General features: G+C 49.8%; 1 protein-coding gene across 19 annotated transcripts in view; it reads left to right on the top strand.

The window, feature by feature from the left end:
- LOC105495896 (mastermind like domain containing 1) overlaps window positions 1-16596 on the top strand; it is a 144499-nt gene extending 127903 nt beyond the window's left edge. For 9 of the 19 annotated variants that reach the window (XM_071088269.1, XM_011765824.2, XM_011765826.2 and 6 more), the window contains 4 exons: window positions 5631-5874; window positions 9678-9820; window positions 12328-12412; window positions 14365-16596. In XM_071088269.1, the coding sequence (XP_070944370.1) occupies window positions 5631-5874; window positions 9678-9820; window positions 12328-12412; window positions 14365-15491 (1599 nt within the window). In that variant the 3' untranslated portion in view covers window positions 15492-16596. The other 10 variants (XM_071088273.1, XM_011765831.2, XM_011765832.2 and 7 more) reach the window with 6 other exon arrangements.
- Window positions 16597-20234: the final 3638 nt, after the last annotated feature.

The following is a 20234-nucleotide window of genomic DNA, read 5'->3' as shown; positions in this document are numbered from 1 at the left end:
TAAAAAGAAGAAGACACCTGGGTCTCACAGCAGCCAGCCCTGCAGCCATTGCACAGCTGTAGAATCCCAGTGGCCTTCCAAAATATTCTTGCTGCTAGTCTACTTACTGCAATAACAAAAGTTTCACCTGGGCACTTTGATCACACAAAGCTTGGCACAGGCTTTGAAATCAGACAATACCTAGGTTCTAGTCTAGGCTCTAGCATTTACCAATGGGTGATCATGGGCAGGTTGCTTAACCTTTTTGTGCCTCAGTTTCCTTATCTTTACAATGGGATCATAATAGTACCTTCTTCATAGGATTGTTCTGAGGATTCATTAATTGAAATGACCCTGGGAAGGGGTCAGTGCCTTACATTGAGTAACTTCTCAATAAATATTTATAATATCATTACCATCATCAATTATTATTAATTTACTTTACCAAAACACAGGTCCTGCTGAGTCATGTTGGCCAGACCACACCTAGAACAGCATGTCCAGTTTTAAGTTAATCTGTGTAAAATTCATAGATCAGTGCCTGGACCGTTGAAAGGGGCTCAATACATGGTGGAAGTATTGTTAATTAATACTGCTGCTAACCTTCCTGGAGTGCATACAACATGCCAGGCACTGCATATGTGTTAATTCTATTAGTCCTCCTAACCTTTACCACTCTATGAATAATATACAACTATTAATCCCTTTTGCAAATGAGAAAATTAAGGCACATGAGAAAATTAAGGCACAGAAACGTTAAGTAACTCTCCCACAATTACAAAGCATGGAAGTGGCAAACACATAATTCAAGTCCAGACACTCTTTTTCCAGAGCCTGGACTCTTAGCCTCTATGCCAAAGAGCTGTGCTGTCCAATGCTGTAGCCAGCAGTCACATGTAACTATTTAAATTTTAAAAGTTAAATTTTAAATTTTAAAAATTAAATTTTAAAAAGTTCAGTTCTTCATTTGTACTAGCCACATTTCAAGTGCTACACACTTCATGTGGCCAGTGGTTACCATATTGAACAGCACAGTTCTAGAGCATTCTATTCTTTCTGGGATGATTCAGCATCAACTCGGGAAGTTCTGTTGGACGGCGCTGCTTACAGAGATTCTGAAATTCTGTTTCTTACAAAATCTCAGACTTGAATTGTACAGCTTTCTTGCATTGTTATCAATAGATGCATACTTATGATATATTGAAATTCCATTTGCACTTGGCCAAGTAGGGTAATGGCAAGAAAAAAGCCAAGAAGAGTGACTCACATGACATTTTTCTGTTTCCCCAGCGCATTATTTCAAATTCACAAAGTTGTCTCCTATTACCTCTCTTTGACATGGGACAGGAGGCATTCACCAACTTGCCCCAAAATCCAGGTTCTTCCACATGTCTGCCTTCACCTCTTTGGGCTATCTGGATAATACTTAGTGCTCTAGCATAGTAACCTCACGAGTGACTTGAACAACTGAGGCTGGCTTCTGAAGTCAGGGAGCCACAGAGGACCTTGGACTCCAGGTGTCTTTGGCACACTCATCAAGTCTCCAGTTCGCTTTCTTGGGTTTTCTCTGCTCATTTCTGTTACATGGTTAGTAAAGGTCAGAGAAAGAAAAGGTGTTAAGGATCCATTACCTTAATTCCCGAATGATTAAGTCAAGAAACCTACAAGCTCTCAGAAGCCAGTGTAATTAGAGTGCACTACTATAACCTTGCAAATGTGCATACGTCTCCTTCTGAATCACCAGAGTGAAGATTGGGCCAATATCCAATCTAGTCAATAATTTATAAACCCAGAGCAGTCATCCACTTCTTGCAAAGCAGCTGAATATCTATGGGGGTTAGTCATAATCTGAGCTTCTTGCACCAGAGCCATTTGAGCTACGGAATAGCACAGAGTGTCACAGAACAGCCAACAAAGCAGAGTTATTTCAGTATGAAAGAAGGAGGAGCACCTGACTGCTCCTCGCCATGTGCAGAGAAGGAGCCCATGCATTTCCAAACCTGGGGATTTCTTGGTTTCTAGCTTGGTTTCTGTCTGTACCCCACCTTGCTATTGTGTGATCTGAGTAAGCCCATCTCCACTTCCTCATCTTATTAGCTAGGAACAATCTATCTCAAATTCATGTGTGCACAGAGTTCAGTGCCCAGCACACTAAAGTATGTTCAGTAAATGTGTTAGCTGATGTTATTTTCACCATATGATTATGATCACTCTCTGTTCTACTAATGGGTTTTATAAACCAACCAGCATTGAAAAGAGATGAGTAGATATGCTAAAATGAGAGTAAAGGCTCAGTTTATCATTGATGTTTATCCCAGAAAAAAAGGCTAGCACAATGTTCACCAGATTATAATCTCCCAAGTGCCTAGAACACCATGCCAAGCTAGTAACATAGTAAAGTTTATTGAATTTTGCAAGTATTTGCTGAGCCCTTTGCCTGGGCTAGATACTGTCGGGACACCAGAGGGATTTAGAGATGATTAAGACTTGGCCCGGCAAGAATGTTTAGTCAGCCAAGGGTATTCAGCCACAGAAGCTGGACCTGGAAAGAGAGGCAGAATTTCCAGGGTGGAGGAGCTTCATCTCAAAAGACACACAGAATTCCCAGAGTACAATCATGGAGAAAGGGCATTCCAGGCTTGGCAAACCAAGGAGCACAAGCACAGAGGGCCGAGCACACATGGCAGCCTGTCTGGAGAGCTCCAAGGAGATTGGTATGACTGGGGGTACGTGACATTATGGAGCGCAAAACCTGGCTGCTGAGAGGGTGGATGTGCTTGCACTTGCATCTCTAGTCTGGTTTGAGCCATTGGAGGATTTTTCAGGGAAAGGGAAACTGGGTTGACCTGGTTCCAGCAAGCACTCTGACAATCATGAGAAGCCCAGGGTCCAGGGGGATGAGTAGGTGTGACCTCCAGGAAACGGGGCACCGCTATCAGACTCTATCTGTCCCATGGCTTACTTCTGTGAGATTTGAAATAGTGTAGAACTTGTCAGTCCATGAGCTAGTAATTATGCCCACCAATTACTGATTGATTTGCCTTTCTGAGATGCGCAGTGATCCCAAGGACAGAGATGGATTTACCTTGTGTTTAGAAACTTCTAGAAATTGAAATGTTCCTAACAACCTTTTCTGTGGAGGTTGTACCTCACACTTAGAGTGTGTGATAAGCAGTTTCTTTTCCTAATTAAATAAAATGGAGAAAAGACGCAAGCATCAGCTATAAAGCTCCCAGTCAGTCAGAGTCAAGAGACTGAATCTCATCTCTTTTATTTATTTTGTGTTTTAACTGGGGATTGCATTGGTCTGCACAGTGCTTGCTCCCATCCTGCTCCACTTGATTGAGTGGCTCCAGGCCCCCTCTTGATTGCTGCTGAAATAGAACTGCCCACGCTGTCGGGGTATCTTCCGCCGCTGGTCATTTCCATGTGCCATCTGCAGTTTTTTCTGCCTGATGGACTACTGAGGCACTGCAAGCGTATGTTAATGCTGATGGGGGGCCCTGTTTCTTGACCCATCACTAATATCTTGCAAGTCACACGAAGCTACCAGGGATTCCTGAGCAAAAGCTTAAAACGCTTCAGTTCTCTACAAATAAGCCCCATTCATTGCTTTTAGAGTGTGTTGTCATGGAGCAGACAAGTAATCAGAGCCAGAGTAATATTTGCATATTGAGGTCTTCAAAACTCCAGTGTGGCTATGAAATGGTGTTTAAAGTTATCAAGGAGCTAGGTATGCAGGCAGAAAGAATTGTCCATTATAGAAAGCAATGTCTCTGCTCATGTCCCAGATAACCTTGCTCCAAGGACAAACTGGAGCTTGATTTCATGAAGCTGCAGATGGCCAGTGAGCTCAGCTCTGTACTCACGAACCACCCCACGGGAGGGGCACTGAGACCTCTATGGTTGGCACAAATCCCATTAGAATGGTAAAGAAATCCTTTTCACAAGTACATAGAAATTGCTTGCTAAGATTTCATGGGTTTTCTTGACTTTGTTGTTTTTGTTTGGGTTTTAGAGGGTGGGCATGAGTCATCTCTAAAACTCTTCAGGTAGTTAGGTTGTCTTTTTATTCCCATTTTTAAGTATTTATAATTTGTTCTTAAAATTTTGTCCGGAGGTCCACACCTCCCCTTGGAAAACCTTGCTTGTACTTTTCTTAATGGCACATTTTAAGTTTCTGTGTTTCAAAACTTGCTTGTCATATAACGTGCTAATGACTAAACACATGCACACATCCATACCAATGCAAACGACATGTGGGCTTGGGAATGAGGCAAGACTGGGTTTGCATCCTGCTCTGCTACTAATGGGCTGTATGATTTTGGGCAACTTAGTTAACCTCTCTGGGCCTCAGTGGCCTCATTTGTAAAATAAGGACAATAATAGTCCCTTTCTCATAGATGGCTGTTTATACAGATCAAATAAGACCAAATATTTAAAGAACCTCGGTTAGTGCCTAAAGCACAGCAAATGCTCAATACATTCAGTGGTGGCAATTTTTATTGTTATTTCAAATATTACAACAAAATATGTACTGAACTATTATCCATTGCAAAGACTTGCCCACAATAGGCGCTTAGTAAGTGTTTATTGCAATAAATTGAAGTGATTCCAACTATGTAGCTTAGATTTCAGGTATGAGTGTTTCCTTCTCCACTGGGATGTTTGCTAATGGACATAGATGATCACTCACAGCTCAGGTATTAAAAGCAGGAGAGTAGAGGTGCTGCTTCATATAGAAAGAAGAGCAACTTCTCATCCAGGCAGGCTTCCACCTGGTCCTTTGGACACCACTGTTGCTAAGCACTTGATGTGCTCGTCAGGGTGTCAGGGCTCTTAGCAGCCACCCATTTGCGTTTTGCAGCTTTTGCTGACATAGATATCAAGTATGAAGTTATTTTAACTGCCTTTGGCTGAAAAAAATGGGTCATATGTTCAATACATTCAATTCTGCTGAAATCCCTGTCTTCTAAAGCGTGATAGAAAGGGGAGGTACCACCCACAGAAGTCCTAAAATCTTGGGGCCCTAGTAGGGTATAGTTCAACAAGGGCTGCAGCTCAGGACATGGTTATTGTGAGATTTACTCATGACTGTTTGGTTTTGCACTCACCATTTGGTTTTGCAGATTCCTCAGCGTGTTTACACACACACACCTACAAACCAGTTTAGAGTTGTGTGCTCCGTTGTGGGGGGTGGTCAGTGGGGTGGGGGTGGGGTAGGGTGGGTTCAGGCTTGGTCAAAGTCATTGCAGATGAACCAGCTATCTGACTTAGCTTTGTTCCCATTTTCAACAAGACAGTGATTTCTCAAGCCAGGCGAGTCTTCACATGAGATCCACGGATGGGCATTAAGTGGCCCAGAAAACCCCCCAAAATTAGATATAAAATGTTGGTGGGCTGGAAGGGGGGAGACACCATAAGTGCTTTTTCTGTGGAGAGAAACCATAGCTTATAACTGCTTCTCAAAGAAGTCTGCGACCCAAGACAAGCTAAGCTCACAAAGCTGTTTGGTTTTGTTCCACCAAGCCAGTTGGTGGGTATAACCACAACACCCAAACCACCTAGCTAGGCACTCAGGGCAGTAACAAGATCAGTCAGAACCATTCTGTGGCCAAGCAGCTGATGGATTGTTCAATCGGTTGTTGTAGACTCATGTAGACAAAGCCTGCAAGCTTGGGGAAGCCAGGCCCCCCCAGGTCAGCCTCGGGCGACAGCCCCCGTCCTGCCAGGCCCTGGGGAGTGAGTCCTTCCTGCCCAGCAGCTCGTTTGCTCATGAGCTGGCCCGAGTCACCTCCTCGTACAGCACCTCAGAGGCAGCGCCCTGGGGCAGCTGGGATCCGAAGGCCTGGAGGCAGGTGCCCGCTCCACTACTGCCTAGCTGTGATGCCGCAGGTAAGTCACTTCCCCCTGAGCCTTGCTTTCCTCATCTGTCAATGGGGCACAGTCCCCTGCTCAGCCTGCCCGCCTGCCTCACAGGGTTGTTGGGAGGAACACAGGAGGTGACAGCTCCGAAGGTAAAGCTCTGTCCACCCATGAGTGACTTCTAGTGCTTCCTGGGCCTGCTTGTTCTCTACTCTCTGCCCGGCATTCTTTGGCAAAGGGAAAACCCAAGCAAGCAGAGTGCTCCAGGTGCCTCAGCCCCACCTCCAGGGAAATGAGTGGGGGATTGTCCAGGGTGCAGTTGCTCTCTCCCTCAGCTGTACACCTTCCAGTACCCCATTTCCATGCCTGCCTGTCTGTCCCTGAGGCCAGACTGGGAACCTGAGGGGGACAGGGGCTGTTCTTCTGCACCTCCGAAGCCCTGCACCTGATACCTGCTGCTTGGTACCTAGTGGGTGCTCGGGAACTGCCTCTCCTGCCAGCCATCTGCTGTGAATTCCAAACCCCACCCAGGACTCCCACACCCTAGAGGCAGGAAGTTGGATTGCCCTACTGGAGGACTGGCAGTCTGGTAGGTAGTACAGGCAGAAGGAATCCAAACCAAGTTTGTCCAAGAGGGCTGTGAGTTGGGATCATCCTCTAGATTCTAGAGTCTAGAAGGAATGGCTGGACCTGCCCCCAGAGTCACATTAGTGGTCATGAGAGCAAGCGGATGGATACCAGCCAGAGGGGGCCTTTGCAGAGAATTGCATCTGGTGCATAAAATATCAATGTGCACAGGACGTCTGCCCTATCTGCAGAGAAAACTGGAGACATGAACATTTTCTAAGTGATAGTGATCAGAAGATGGTCATTAAGCTGAAAGGGCCTCCCAGGATTCTGGCCTTTAATGGAAATTCTGCTTTGGTATGTACAGCCTTGTTCTCTTTATCCTGCCTGCCCTGGCCTGGAAGAACAAGCAGTGCTTTCCTTTCAAGGGCTATTGATTTCTCTCTCTCTCTCTCAGAGTCACAGAGCTCCTCAGCTGTTCACTCTTCAGCTGAAACCAGAGAAATCTTGTCCAGCACAAAGCTGCCAGGGAAACAGAATTAGCAAAATGGACATCGTCCCCTCAGGATGTCGCTGTTTCCACCCTTGTCTGCCTTGCCTTTCCCTCTTTGGAAGCCACAAATGAAAGGATCTCAGCTAGCTTGCCTTGAGATTCTTGTCCCTCACCTATTCTCTCTCTTCTCAAGCCAACAGCTTTCACCCAGCAGTGAAGGGGCAGTGCAGATTTGTGGCCCCAAATCTTCTCTAAGAACCTTGGAAATTCGCCCCACCTGGGGGCCTTTGAGGGTCAGGCCTGGCATTCACTAAATCCTCCCTCTCAGCACAGCTGCCTTGTCAGTCCAGCCTGTGAGTCAGTGCGAGACAGAGGATGCAGGCACCACAGGGGAAGAAGAAAGGCAAGCTGGAAATATATTTGTTTCCTTTGCCCAGGATCATTCCCAGCATCTAAACCAAGTTCTTCCCAGACCCGCCAAGACTGAGGAGTCAGAATAGAGTTTGCAGCAGTCATAGGTCACGTGGGAAGACAGAAAACAAAGGGCAAAAAGAATTTCATATACAGATTTCTGCCATTTGCTTTCAATGGCATTCCTTTTGTGAAGCCCCAGTGACAGGTTCAGACCAGTTCAAACCTGAGGGCAGCACCGTTACCATGGGTCAGGTCTCCAGAAGAGCAAGGAAAGATCCCTAACATAGAAAATGGTGTGGCAGGTTCCAGTTCCCTGTTGGGGTCCCATTACTTGACCTTAGGTTTCTGCCAGCACCTGCCCACTCTCCATTCCTTCACCCTACTGGGTGGTCATTAGAGCATTATCTGCTTTGATTGATTTACTTGTGTCCATAAGAGTAGAGACAAACGGTGTTATCCCCATGCCTGGAACAAAGCCTGGCCCACAGTAGACCCATGATCAATGTTTGTCAACTGAGTGACAGAGGGGCTGACTGGACTGTCATGTAAGCAATACCTTCCCATCAGGGTCTCAGGAAGGTAAGTTCAGGGGCCCCAGAGTTACTGTGGCCCGTATCCCTCTGGCTGCATTCTGGGCAAGGAAAGGCGCTGAGCCAAGGCAACGCAAAAGGGCAGGTGTTCAGTGGGTTCCACCCCAGATCCTGGTGTTAACAGTCCACTGGGAGAAGTGGCCCAATTCGTGCTCATTACTCCCAATGGTCCTGCCTCCCTGCAGGCATTCTGGAGAAGCTGAGTCACAGGCTCTGAGAGTTAGGAGGAACTTAGGAAACAATCAAAACTTGCCTGCCATTCATTTTAGGAAGCCGCTATAGTTTCTGAAGGACGACTGAAGGGAATTTTTTCCTAAGAGCATCCATCCATCCTCCACCTAGGCTTCAGACAGCACTGTCTACGTTGTCACTATCTATGGGCCATGGCCAGTCAGAGCCCATGGGTCTCAGGGGGCTCCACCCATGTGGGGGTGGAGGTCCCCACCACTCAGATCTTGAATGTGTGGTGGTCCCATGCAGTATACTATCTTCCTGTCATTCCAAAGGAAAAGTCAGAAGTGTGAATGAGTTGTTTCTAATTCTGGCTTCCAAAAAGTACAAAAGAAGGTGCTTTTTCTTGTGGAGTACACTAGTGCTCAACCTTTGGGACAGGTAGCTGAGCCCTTCTGCTGTGTAGCAGGCTGGCTCTCTGTGGGGGCACTCATGGAGCAGTGTCTGCTGGGAAAGGAGACAGGAGTTCCCTAGCTGGAGGGGTAGATAATCTCCCCCCTCCCTCCCCTCTTCTGTCCTCCCTTTCCCTTCTCCCTCCTCCTCCCTCCTCCCCTTCCTCCTCCTCCTCTTCCTTCTCTTCCTCTTCTTTCTTCTCTCTCCCTCTCTCTCTCCCCCTCCCTCCTTTCCTTCCTCCCTTCCTCCACATTCTTTATAAAACAAGGCTTTGGATCCATTCACTGCCATCTCCCAGAAGCTATATCATTTGAATTCTTGTCTGAGTCAGGATGCTCTCCTCCAGGGGATCATGGGGCAAGGAACTTCAGCCCAAATCCATCTGAAATCCAGGAATGTTTTGTGGGCATCTGTCTCAGTCCCACTGATCGTTTGTCCTCTGCCTTTCCCCAGTTGGAGTCCTTTTGCCCCCTTAAGTGGTTGAATTGGTAACAAGATCATTCTTCCCGTGTAGTGGTGAGAAGGCAGCACTCAGGTGATTGCACCTGGGTAAACAGGAGACATTAGCATGTGTTGGCTGGTGAGTGAAGCTGGTGCAGTGCCTGGCATGGGCTCAGTTGTGCCAGCAGGCAGTGGTGGAGTTTGGGCTTTTTCCCCTCTCTCCTGCCCAGCACACAACCCCCAGAGACAGGTGGGGGCTTTACAGCTTCCTGGCATCAGCCTGAAGCTTCTAGAAAGGCATCCCAAGAACTTCCAAGTTTGTCATCTTGGCTGAGACTGTGAATGTGGTCCCTTGTCTGAGGGTGGGGGCTGGGAGGGGGTGTGACAGAGGAAGAGCCGGGCCTTAGTTCTCTGGGGGTCACCATGAGAGAAGCACACCTGGGCTCGCACAGAACTCAGTGCTGCTTGTCAGTGTCACCTGGCACAATAGGACCTAGTGCCACAGTTGCAACCCTAGAAAATTTGACGACCCCTTCATAGCTTTGTTTATAAAAGGCCACACGGCCTAGGCCGTCCTTCATAAGAGAACAGAAAGCGAGTGTCCCAGTCACAAAGCAGCAACTTTCAGGCACGGTTTCCTCCTGGTCACTGAAACCATTTGTCATTTCCTGTTTTCTCCATTTTCCAACGATTCTAATTGTCAGTGTCAAAAGGCAACAACTGTTTTCTTGGGGCTTATCTTTGGAGCACATTGATTCAGAACAAAGGATGGGAGCCTCCATCTGCAAAACAAAGGAAGCAGCCTCCTCGGGAGGCCTGGAGAGAATGCTCTGGCTCCTTTTGCCAGGTACAGCAGGACCAGCATAGCAGCAGAGGACTGGCGGTGCCTCTGGACACTGCCGTAAGGTGAAGAGTCCATGGAGGGCCCTCGCTTGCTGGTGGCACCCTGGACTTGAAGGTCCTGCAGAGCTGGCCGCCAGCACCCAAGCTGGGTGTCAGCAGCATTGTGTGGCCTTGGCAGTTTCCATAGTGATACGCTGGCCAGCTTTTCCATTAGACTCCGGGGTCCTCTGGAATGTGTGCTTCCTAGGATGAAGATGCCCCAGCACCCGCTGAAGCCTGCCCTGCTCCGGCATGGCCTTTCCTTTTGTCTGGCACGCCCCTGGGCTTGGCTTTCTCTTTCCGTCCCTCCCTTTGGACTTTACCACACTTCCCCTGCTGTTTCCTTAGTCACACTCTCTAGCCTCCATCTGCCCCTTCCCCCCAACCCCGACCTCTGTACGACTGTGTTATTTGATGAAACTAATGCAGCAACCGGTGGGGATGGAATTAAGGACCGTTTAGCCCTAGCCAGCCACCCAGGAATCTGTCCCCAGAAGCAGCAGAAGCACCTGGTTTGCAGTTAGGAGATACTGTACTTCTTAGCCGTGTCACCTTGGGCAAGTCATTTAACCTCTCTGAGCCTCTGCTGTCACATCAGTAAGCTGGGGACTGTAGATCTTCTGCCCTGATGTCCTGAGGCTGGTACAAGGAGAAGAGGCAAAGCGAAAGGACTGCCTTCAGAAATGGCCGCCAACCCTGACCTGACCATCTCAGGCCGATCCGGATGGTGCGGCCTTGGGAAGTGGTCATGTGACCCCCGTGCTCCTCAGTGTCCACATGGGGTGTTGCTAGATGACATCAAATAATGGGTGAGACATGCTCAGTATAATGAGAGCTTGAGAAGGCAGATTCCACCCCACCCCCACCCCCACCCCTTGCCGCCTTGCCAATGCTTCAGCAGGGAGAGGGCAGCTGCATAGGGCAGCTGAGAAACAGCCCCTCACTGCCCACACAGCAGCTCCAGTGGAGGGGGAGGCAGGGACCAGGACAGGAAGCAGGCTAAGGGCGGGATAGAAAAGCAAACCCCAGTCTGGTGGAATTGCTTCTGGTGTAGTCTTCCCGGTGCCATGTGTTTGTCCTCTCTGCCTTGGCAGGAACCAAGGCCAGGAACTGCTGCCAGGCCTGAGAGCCGGGCACAGTCCCAAGCACTGGGTCTCTACCCCGCCCCACTCCCGCCAGCCCCACCGAGTGCAGAGAAGGGTTCCCAGAAGCCCTTTGCTGGAAAAGCAGGCACTGCACGGGCAGACCATGTTGTAGAGTCAAGTCCTCTGGTGTCTGGGGGGACACAGACCAGAAAGTGGACTTGGAGCATGTGCTCCCAGACAGAGCTGCCTTGGTGGTTGAGAAAGGGAGAGAGATGGCAGCAGTTGAGCAGATATGGCCGGGCTCCCCTCACTATGTGGGGTGAGGAGGCTTCAAGCACTGGACTGGGAGTCAGGCCTGGATCCAACTCACAACCTGACACCAATTGGCTGACGGTCTCAGAGCAAGTCATGCCTTCTCTGGGTCTGGGGGCTTTCATGTTATTCCCTCCTGGCTATGTTCTTCCCCTTTGCTCCTTGAGCCAATCCCAGACTGAGTGCTGAAACTGCGGCCTTGAAACTTGGCTCACTCCTCCCCCTGCCCACCCCGCCAGCTTTCAGATGGCGACAGGAAGCTCCTCCGAATTGCCTATGCTGCAACTACTCAGGAGAAGGGCGGGAGGTTGGCAGTAAGTGTTTGGCTACTCCCAGTGTTGGAGACTGTGTCCACCTGACCATGTGATCATCCGGCCGTTCATGCCAGGACCACCAGGAACAAGCCTCGGTTCTCTTCCCAATGTCCTTTCCCTATGACAGCCCTGCAGAGGCTAGGCATCCACCACTACATAGCCCACAGTCTGCTCTGCCCCAGCCACAGCATCCTCCGCTTGCTCAGCCATTCTTTGTCTGGGTAATTTGAAGTCCAATCCCCACTCACATTACTTACCATCCTCTGAATGCAGCCAGTCTGTCTGGGTCTCCCTGAGACTAGCATGCCCAGACTCCTGTGGGTATAGCCTGGCCAAGGCAGAGTTAGCACAGGACTGTCACCTCCCTCCTTCTACATACTCTGCTTCTATTAATGCAACCTAAAGTTACATTTGTTCTTTTGGTGACTGCATCTCACTGCTGACCCATCCTGACCCATCCCGAGCAGATGGACATCCAAAATGCCTAAATCTTTTTTCTGTGTGCTCTTGCTGTTAAGTTCTGTCTCTCCTGCCCCATTCTATGCTGTTGCAGTTGGTGTTTTTAACCCAGGTGCAGAATCTTATTTATACCTGTGGAATTTTGCTCGAGAGGGTGGGGCATGCATGCGAATGTGTGTTGGTGTGTTCATTCATGCTTTCTGCTACACCAAAGCCAAGTCCTAGGTCCCCACGCAGTGATCCTCAGGCTAATTATTTATTGGTAGCTGTAATCTAATTTGTCTTTTTCGTCTTCTGTTTAGCAAGAGGAACAGAGATCAGGTCATATGGCAATGACCCCTGAACGGCAGAATGCATATATCTCCCAACAGATGAGTCCATTTCAAGGTAAGCAGTTAAGGCCAGTGTTCCCAAGGGGGCGGGCAAGGGGTGCATATGTGGAAGTGGGGTGAGAATTCATTTCAGAGTAAGCAGTTACTGTCTGTGTTTCTGAAAGCATTGAGAGAGAAGAGATCTGAAAAACAGTTAAATAATTCATCCAACTCTAAGAGCAGGATCCCAATTGAAGGCCTGGTCTAAATGACTCCAAAATCATCATTTAATTCAAGAGACTGATTTCCCTGAGTCAGGCCCCTTAAAGCAGCTATTTCAATGGGACAGGGACACACCCGCTAGGATCTGGATTAGAATCACTTGGGGGCTGCCACACCCCCAGGGCTCTGATCCTGCCCTTCTCCCACACACATATTCACACACTGCTGCAGTGACCTTCCATTTCTAATGGGTTTCTGGGACATCTGTCAGGTATAGGAAATGGAAAAGGGGTTGGGGAGGCTCTGCTTCAGAAAGTTTGTGTCAGGGGCTCCCGGAGCCTCCACAGATAGATAGCAGGGGTCCCCACTATAAATGTGATCAACATTTATTGGCCTAGGATACAGCAGTTAGCAAAAAGCCTGATGTAGTTCCCACTTCATGGAGCTTGCAGGCTGGCCAAGGAGTCATGAGTTCAGCAACCCTTATGCACCAGTGGGATGAGATTGGACCAGGCCAAGGGTAGTCTTGGGAACACTCAGCATTTGTCTGAGGGTCAGGAGAGGCTGCTTGCCCTCAACAGGTGGTCAGCATCTTTATCGTAGCCCGTGACACCTACACCTCTACACCATTGCTCTTCCAGTCTTATGGAAGACCTCTTTTGGCCTGATACCAGCAGAGTCTGTGTCCCACTTGTCCAGGCTGGAGTGCCACATTGGGCACACTCCAATTGCAGGGACAGCACAGACAAGTTTCAGGAAGGCTGTTGGCCTCCAGGAGGTTAACCTTATAGGGCTAGATTGTAACCTAGTTGAAAAACATACACATGCCATGATAATAAAAGAACCTAGGCACCATTACAAGAGAAAGAAATCATTTTTGTAGATACGAGCATGGACTCTTCGGTGGGTCAGACACACTGGGCTTGTGCCCTGATTGCACTGTCTCCCCTACCTGACTTTGGGTAAACCATATGACTGCTACATGACTCAGTGTCCACTCCAAAAAAGTACCTGTAGATATTGGCCACGGTAGATATCAGCTAGAATGGACTCTCATGACAATGAGGGGAGATGCATTTCCCATCTTAGGCACCTGGGACTCTACCTTCCATCTTCTGCTCCATGTCTCTCCATCCCCAGGCTCTTCAGAACTCAGGGAGTCCAGAATGTCAACTCCTAGATTTCAGCCTTCAGAAAGGAACCCCATTACAGCTCAGTTGTACAAATGTTGTCTGAGCCCCAGATCTGGACTCAGAGACCATCTTGGCTATGAGGAGAACAGAGGGGAACAAAGCACCACCCGCACTTACTCACCACACTCACTTGCTGTCCCAGGTCACATCCATCGGGTAGAGAATTGAAGAAACTGAGCTAGCTCCTGCCACCAGCCCACCCCACCTGGCCCCTTCCTTCCTTCTACAAAATATGCACCACCTGTCAAAGGGTGGGCAGTGCCAGGCCCTGCATACAGAGCACTGAGTGTAAAAGCAGACATGGACCTTGGCCTCCGGGAGCTTCCAGTTTTCTTGAAGAGACAAATCAGCTGCCATTTCAGTCCAGTGTGATCTGCTTTTGGTGAGCACAGACCTAGGAAGTTGGGGCAGCTTCCCAGAAGAACGGAATTCCAGGCTGAGGGCAGAGAAATGAGGGGAATTGTGAGGAATTGGGGAGCAGGGTCGGGGGGCTCAGTAGAGAGCCAAGGGCGGGAGGTGAGAAGTCCGTGCTGGGCCAGGAGCCTCACTCCGGTGGCCACAGCCCAAGTCGAGGATGCCTTTGGAACTGATCCCCAATTCTCTCTGTATGTAGCTGCCCAAGAACAAGTCACCTCCAAGTGTAGCCGGATCAAGGCAAGCCCCCCATCTAGCAAGCACTTGATGCCACCCAGAACTGGGCTCCTTCAGAACAATCTGAGTCCAGGAATGATCCCACTCAGCAGGCACCAGAGCTGCGAGGGCATGGAAGTGATCTCACCAACTCTGGGGAAGCGGCAAGGAATTTCCACCTCCAGCTCCCAGTTTCCCATCCCCTCGCACTCAGGCCAGACTCCCCTGGGCAGTCTTGGCCCTGTCTGCCAGCATACGCAGAGTCCCAAGGCCACCCCACCAGAAGTGCCCCTGCCTGGGTTCTGTCCCAGCTCCCTGGGCACCCAGTCCTTGAGTCCCCACCAGCTCAGACGGCCTAGTGTGCCAAGAATTCCCACTGTGTTTAACAATGCTGCATGGGGCACAGCGGCAGCAGCTGTGACCACAGCAGTTTCGGGGAAACCACCCCTGAGCCAAGTGGATAATAGTGTTCAGCAGCATTTTGATAGCAACTCCATCTTTGCCAAGGCGCCTGTGAGAGTGCCCCTGATGGCCCCAGTGTTCCCATCGCAGCAGACAGTTGCGACTCCCAATCAGATGGCCTCTGAAGGCAGGCCTGGCCAGAAGGTGAGTGCTCTTCTGGCCAACAACCCCAGCTTCAGCCTGCTGGGCAGTCAGAGCCTCAGGCAGAGCCCGGTGCGGGGCCCAGTGCCTGTAGCAAACACCACCAAGTTCCTCCAGAAGGGTATGGCCAGCTTTAGTCCCCTGAGCCCCATACAGGGCATCGAGCCACCAAGCTATGTGGCTGCTGCTGCCACCGCTGCTGCTGCTTCTGCCGTTGCCGCCAGCCAGTTCCCAGGTCCGTTCAACAGAACGGGTATTCCCCCTGAGCTGCCACCTGCCGACTTTTTGCGCCAGCCCCAACCCCCACTAAATGATCTGATTTCGTCACCTGACTGCAATGAGGTAGATTTCATTGAAGCTCTCTTGAAAGGCTCCTGTGTGAGCCCAGATGAAGACTGGGTGTGCAACTTGAGGCTGATCGATGACATTTTGGAACAGCATGCTGCTGCTCAAAATGCCACAGCCCAGAATGCTGGACAAGTCACCCAGGATGCTGGGGCGCTTTAAATCTGAGCAGGATGCCCATAGAAACGCCCACGTTGACATCGCTCTAGGGAGTGGTGTCACTCCACACCCGCAGCTGTCTCCCGTTACAATTTGAGTGGTGTTGTCAGCCCATGCTTATCCCTCCCTCTACCTGTGACAAAATGGAAAGCTGGTGATTTTTCAAGCTACGTGTACATATTTGAAAATTTTGTAAATGGTTTTCCTAAACATTAATGACAGAAGTATTTATACTTCATTTTGTGACTTTGTAAATAAAGCGACGGCTTTTGTTTCAGTAGAGTTGTGTTTACTATGCATTGTTTTGTGTTTATTATACATTGTTACAAATATGCAGACTGTGTTGTTTGCTCCAGTGATACCTTGTTAAGCTAGGTGGCTGAGTCGCTTATGGTTTTGATGCAATGAGCAATGTGGATGTGACCAAGAGTTGTTGTGCAAGTTGACAAATGCCAAATAGAAAACCACTTGGCCATTTATTTCTATGTTCACTAAAAATCCTATTGCCTTGTGTGATTCTTAATCTCTTTTTGCAAACCTTTCAGTCTCCGCTAGCTCTTTCCTAATGAGCATTTATAGCAGAAGCCGTTTTATCATTAAGTGCCCCACAGAGACACTTTACCAGGAGGCTGAGAGAGTTCTCCAGATCTGGGAGAGGCGCAGAGAGAGCGTGTGCGCCGAGCACTGTCTCAGCAATCCACCTTGAGGAGCTAGAGTATCCTCCTCCCTTTACCATTCAGACCGAGAGAAAAAGCCCAGCTTGTGTGCACCCTCGTGGGGTGAAGGCGAGCTGTTCCTGGTTTAAAGCCTTTCACTATTTGTTTTGATGTAAGGCTCTGTGGTTTGAGGGGGAACATCTGTAAACATTAATAGTTGATTTGGGGTTTGTCTTTGATGGTTTCTATCTGCAATTATTGTCATGTATATTTAAGTGTCTGTTATAGAAAACCCACACCCACTGTCCTGTAAACTTTCCTCAGTGTCCAGACTTTGTGTAATCACATTTTAATTGCCACCTCGTATTTCGCCTCTACATTTGAAATCTGGCGTCTGTTTCAAGCCAGTGTGTTTTTTCTTCGTTCTGTAATAAACAGCCAGGAGAAAAGTGCCTCTATGTTTTTATTTTTCAAGGGAGTATTCAGTACCTACAAAGCCAAGTCAGGAAGCCTGCTAGTGGCTTTGCTTATTTCAGAGGCTGCTCGATGCCTTGTGTGTCAGAAAGAAAGATTCGGTAGTTTTGCATCACAGCAAAGAAGCCTGTTATTTGGGGCTCAGCCCCTCATTTTATAGAGGATGAAACAGAGAGGGATGGGAGGCCACAAAGACAACTGCCCTGGGAGCAGGGGTGGCGAGGACTTGCCCTGAGGGTCTAGACTCTCTGCACCACCATCCTGTCTCCCTTGCCGAAGACCACGCATGCCCTTCTTTGGCCAGACCCTGCCACCTGATAGACCAGGACCTGGTAGACGGGTATCCAGGTTTCATGGATGGAACCACATCTCCCCAGAAGTGGGGAGGTAGCTATTGGGATGCACGCCTCCCGCCATGTGCTGTAGGAGTGCAGCTGAAGCAACAGTTGGGATCAGATGTAGTCACAATTGAATGCGTCATCACATTTATCCCTCTAACTGGCTGGAAGAGTTGATATCCTCATCCCTAAGGTACAAAATGTTCCAATTTCATCAGTGGCTTTCAGGAGCTGAGAAAGGCATATGCTCTGAGGCAGAGCTGTTATGTCCTGCAGAGCCTAAAAATGCTCTAAGAACATGCCCCCTGCCAAAATTCTCAATGGCTGTGACAAGGGACAGTGATCGACCAATGGGGTTGGAAGCAGACCTCCCCAGTCCAGGGACCAGAGGTGGGACAGAGGGGTCATAGAAAGAGTCATTATTCCAACACTCCAGCTCTTGGCCAGTCCTCACACAGCCCCTTCCTGCTTCCAGGTGAGAGAGATATCCTCATAGGTCTGGGTAAAGTCCTTCAGTCAGCCTTCATTCCCTGTCACCAACTTTGTCTCTGACTCCCTGCCCGTCTCAGGCAGCACTCTTCAGGAAGCCTCTCCAGGAGCCAGCCTCACTGCAGCTCCCACTACTGTCCCTCTGCCTCAAGTGTCCCAACCATGCCAGGCCCCAGGCAGGCTGCAGCTTTCCCTCGGGGCCACACCAAAGCACTTGGGCTCAGCTGTGCTGTCCCCCTCTGTCACTGAGCTCAGCTGCAGCAGGGGTGGGGTGCCAGGAGGCCCATTCACCCTTCTCTGGCTCTGTGTTAGACCCACCTGCCCAGTGACTGCTGCTTAGAACCTACCCGCTGGGAAAATGAAGCCCTCCCAGAGGGGCCACCTCAACCTGAGAGCCTCATGGATCACACCTGTCCCCACTCAGCTATGCCAGCCCTCAGAGACCCACAGATAAAAGCTGAGCTTGACTCGCAGAACTGGTTCCATCTTCCATTCCCAGAGGGTTCAACTTCCTACCCCAATCACACAGGGAACCTCAAGGCTGAGCCAGTGTGGGCTGCAGTGCAGACCAGCTTCCTGGACACGTCCTGCTGCCACCTGACCCCAAGCTGGCCCTATCCTCGTTCCTCCTGGCTGTGTGTGTTCTGCCAGTCTGCTCTCCCTTAGCTGTCCTCTCACTGTACTGTCAGCCTCTCATTTTCCAGGTGCCCCCCAGGGGCTTTCCACATGACTCTGTCACCCCACAGCCCATCCAGCACCAACTCCAGCGCTCTGCTACCCTTCAAAGGAGTGGCAGTGCCCTGCTTCGCCTCCCACTCACCGCTCAACCCAGAGCAATCCGGTTCCAGTCTTGCCTACTTCCCCCTAAGTACTCTAGTCACAGTTCCAAATTCCTCCTGGTCATAAAGCCAAATGAAGCTTCCCGGTCCTCAGTGGACCTGCCCCTTTAGCAGTACTGGACTCTCTCCTCCCAGAAACCTGTTTCCCCTTGGCTCCTGGAGCCCACACTCAGCTGCAGTGCTTCTGCCTCTCTGGCCTGTAGCTTGGCCCTCTCTCCCAACCTGAGGTCCATTCTCTCCTGCTGCTCTACACGATGTTGCTCCTTCCATCACTTCCTCCCACTCAACCAAGGCTCCTTCATTAGCTCTTTATCTTCTGGTTTCTTCCGCTGGGCAGACAAATGGATTCAAGAGCCTGTGCCCCAGAAGCCTGGCACTCCAGGATCTCAGCACCTCAGCATCCCAGTACCCTAGCATCTCAATACCCCAGCACCCCAGCACCATAGTATTCTAGCACCCCATTGTCCCAGCATCTCAGCACTCCAGAGTCCCAGCATCTCAGCACTCCAGCAGCCCAGTGCCCCAGCACCCCAGCAGCCCAGCATCTCAGCACCCTAGCATTGTAGCATCTCAGCACCCCAGCAGCCCAGCATCTCAGCACACTAGTACTCCAGTATCTCAGCACCCCGGCACCTAGGCATCCCAACACCCAGTACCCCAGCACTTAAGCATCCCACCACTACCATATCTCAACACTCCAGCACCCCAGCACCCCAGCACCTTAGCATCCCAGCATCTCAGCACCTCAGCATCTTGACATTCTGGCTGAGGTCAGCATGGTATATCTAGTCAGGGTCCTAACTTTCACTTCGCAGGGAAATGCTGCTGGACTGGGTCTCATGTTGGGCTGAAGCTCTCTAGACCCCTTGAAGACAGGATAAAAGAGCTTGGAGACTGCTGGGTATCCCCCACGGCAGAGTTCACTCTCATCCTGCTTCAACAACAGCCTTCTCTTTCTTACTGCAAGTTTGTCCCTGAGAAGACTGGTGCAGAAGGCACTCAGATGCCTGTGGCTCCTGAAGAGCTGAAGGTGGAGGCCTGAAGGCCTCCCTATGAGAGGCGCAGAAAAAACCATGATTGCTAGGGAGGAGGTGCTCCCTCTACAACCCACTCCATAATCTGCCCCCCCGCCCAGTTCTGAGGCCAACCCCAGGGGAAAGTGCCAGATCTCCAGGGAGGTGTATGAGACCTCAGGGGCTCCCTCCTCCCTTACAGCAGGCTTGGGCCCCTGGGGCCCCCAGGGCCAAGGTCTGTGGGTAACCTACTGTCTCTCACTTGTCCTCCAGCCACAAAAGCCAGGGAGGTCTGGTAATGGACATGAGGTTCTGAAGAAGCACATATGACTGGCTTCCTAATGTGTGGTTGTTCAGTGATTCAATAAACATGCATGTGCCAGGCATGGGGAAATAGACAGACATGATCCCCAACCTCTCCTGGAGTGAACTGGAAGGGAGGAGTGTTCATTCCTCAGGATTACACCAGGGAAACAAACCAGCAGGAGATATATATGGTTTTGGGGGGTCAAGGAAGAGGAAAAACCTGGCAAGGCAAGTCCAAAATCCATAGGACAGGCTGTCAGGAAGGGCAGCCTGGAACCTCTCAAGCAGGAGCTGATGCTGCAGTCCACAGGCAGAATTTCTTCTTCCTCGGGAAAATCTCAGCTTTGTTCCTAAGGCCTTTCAACTGATAGGCTGAGGTCTGCCCCTTCCCCCACATTCTCCAGGATAATCTTCCTTACTTGAAGTCAACTGATTAATCACAGTTACAAAACCCCCTCACAGGCGGAGCTTGTAGTGAGCCGAGATCCGGCCACTGCACTCCAGCCTGGGTGACAGAGCGAGACTCCGTCTCAAAAAAAAAAAAAAACCCTCACAGCTACACATAGATCAGTGTTTGATTGACGAACAGCCACTATAGCCTAGCCAAGTTGACACATAAAACTAACCATCA

Source organism: Macaca nemestrina, chromosome X (genome assembly GCF_043159975.1).
Source record: "Macaca nemestrina isolate mMacNem1 chromosome X, mMacNem.hap1, whole genome shotgun sequence".
NCBI lineage: Eukaryota > Metazoa > Chordata > Mammalia > Primates > Cercopithecidae > Macaca > Macaca nemestrina.
Note: the sequence above shows the minus strand (reverse complement) of the source record. Positions and strands in the feature narration are given on the sequence as shown.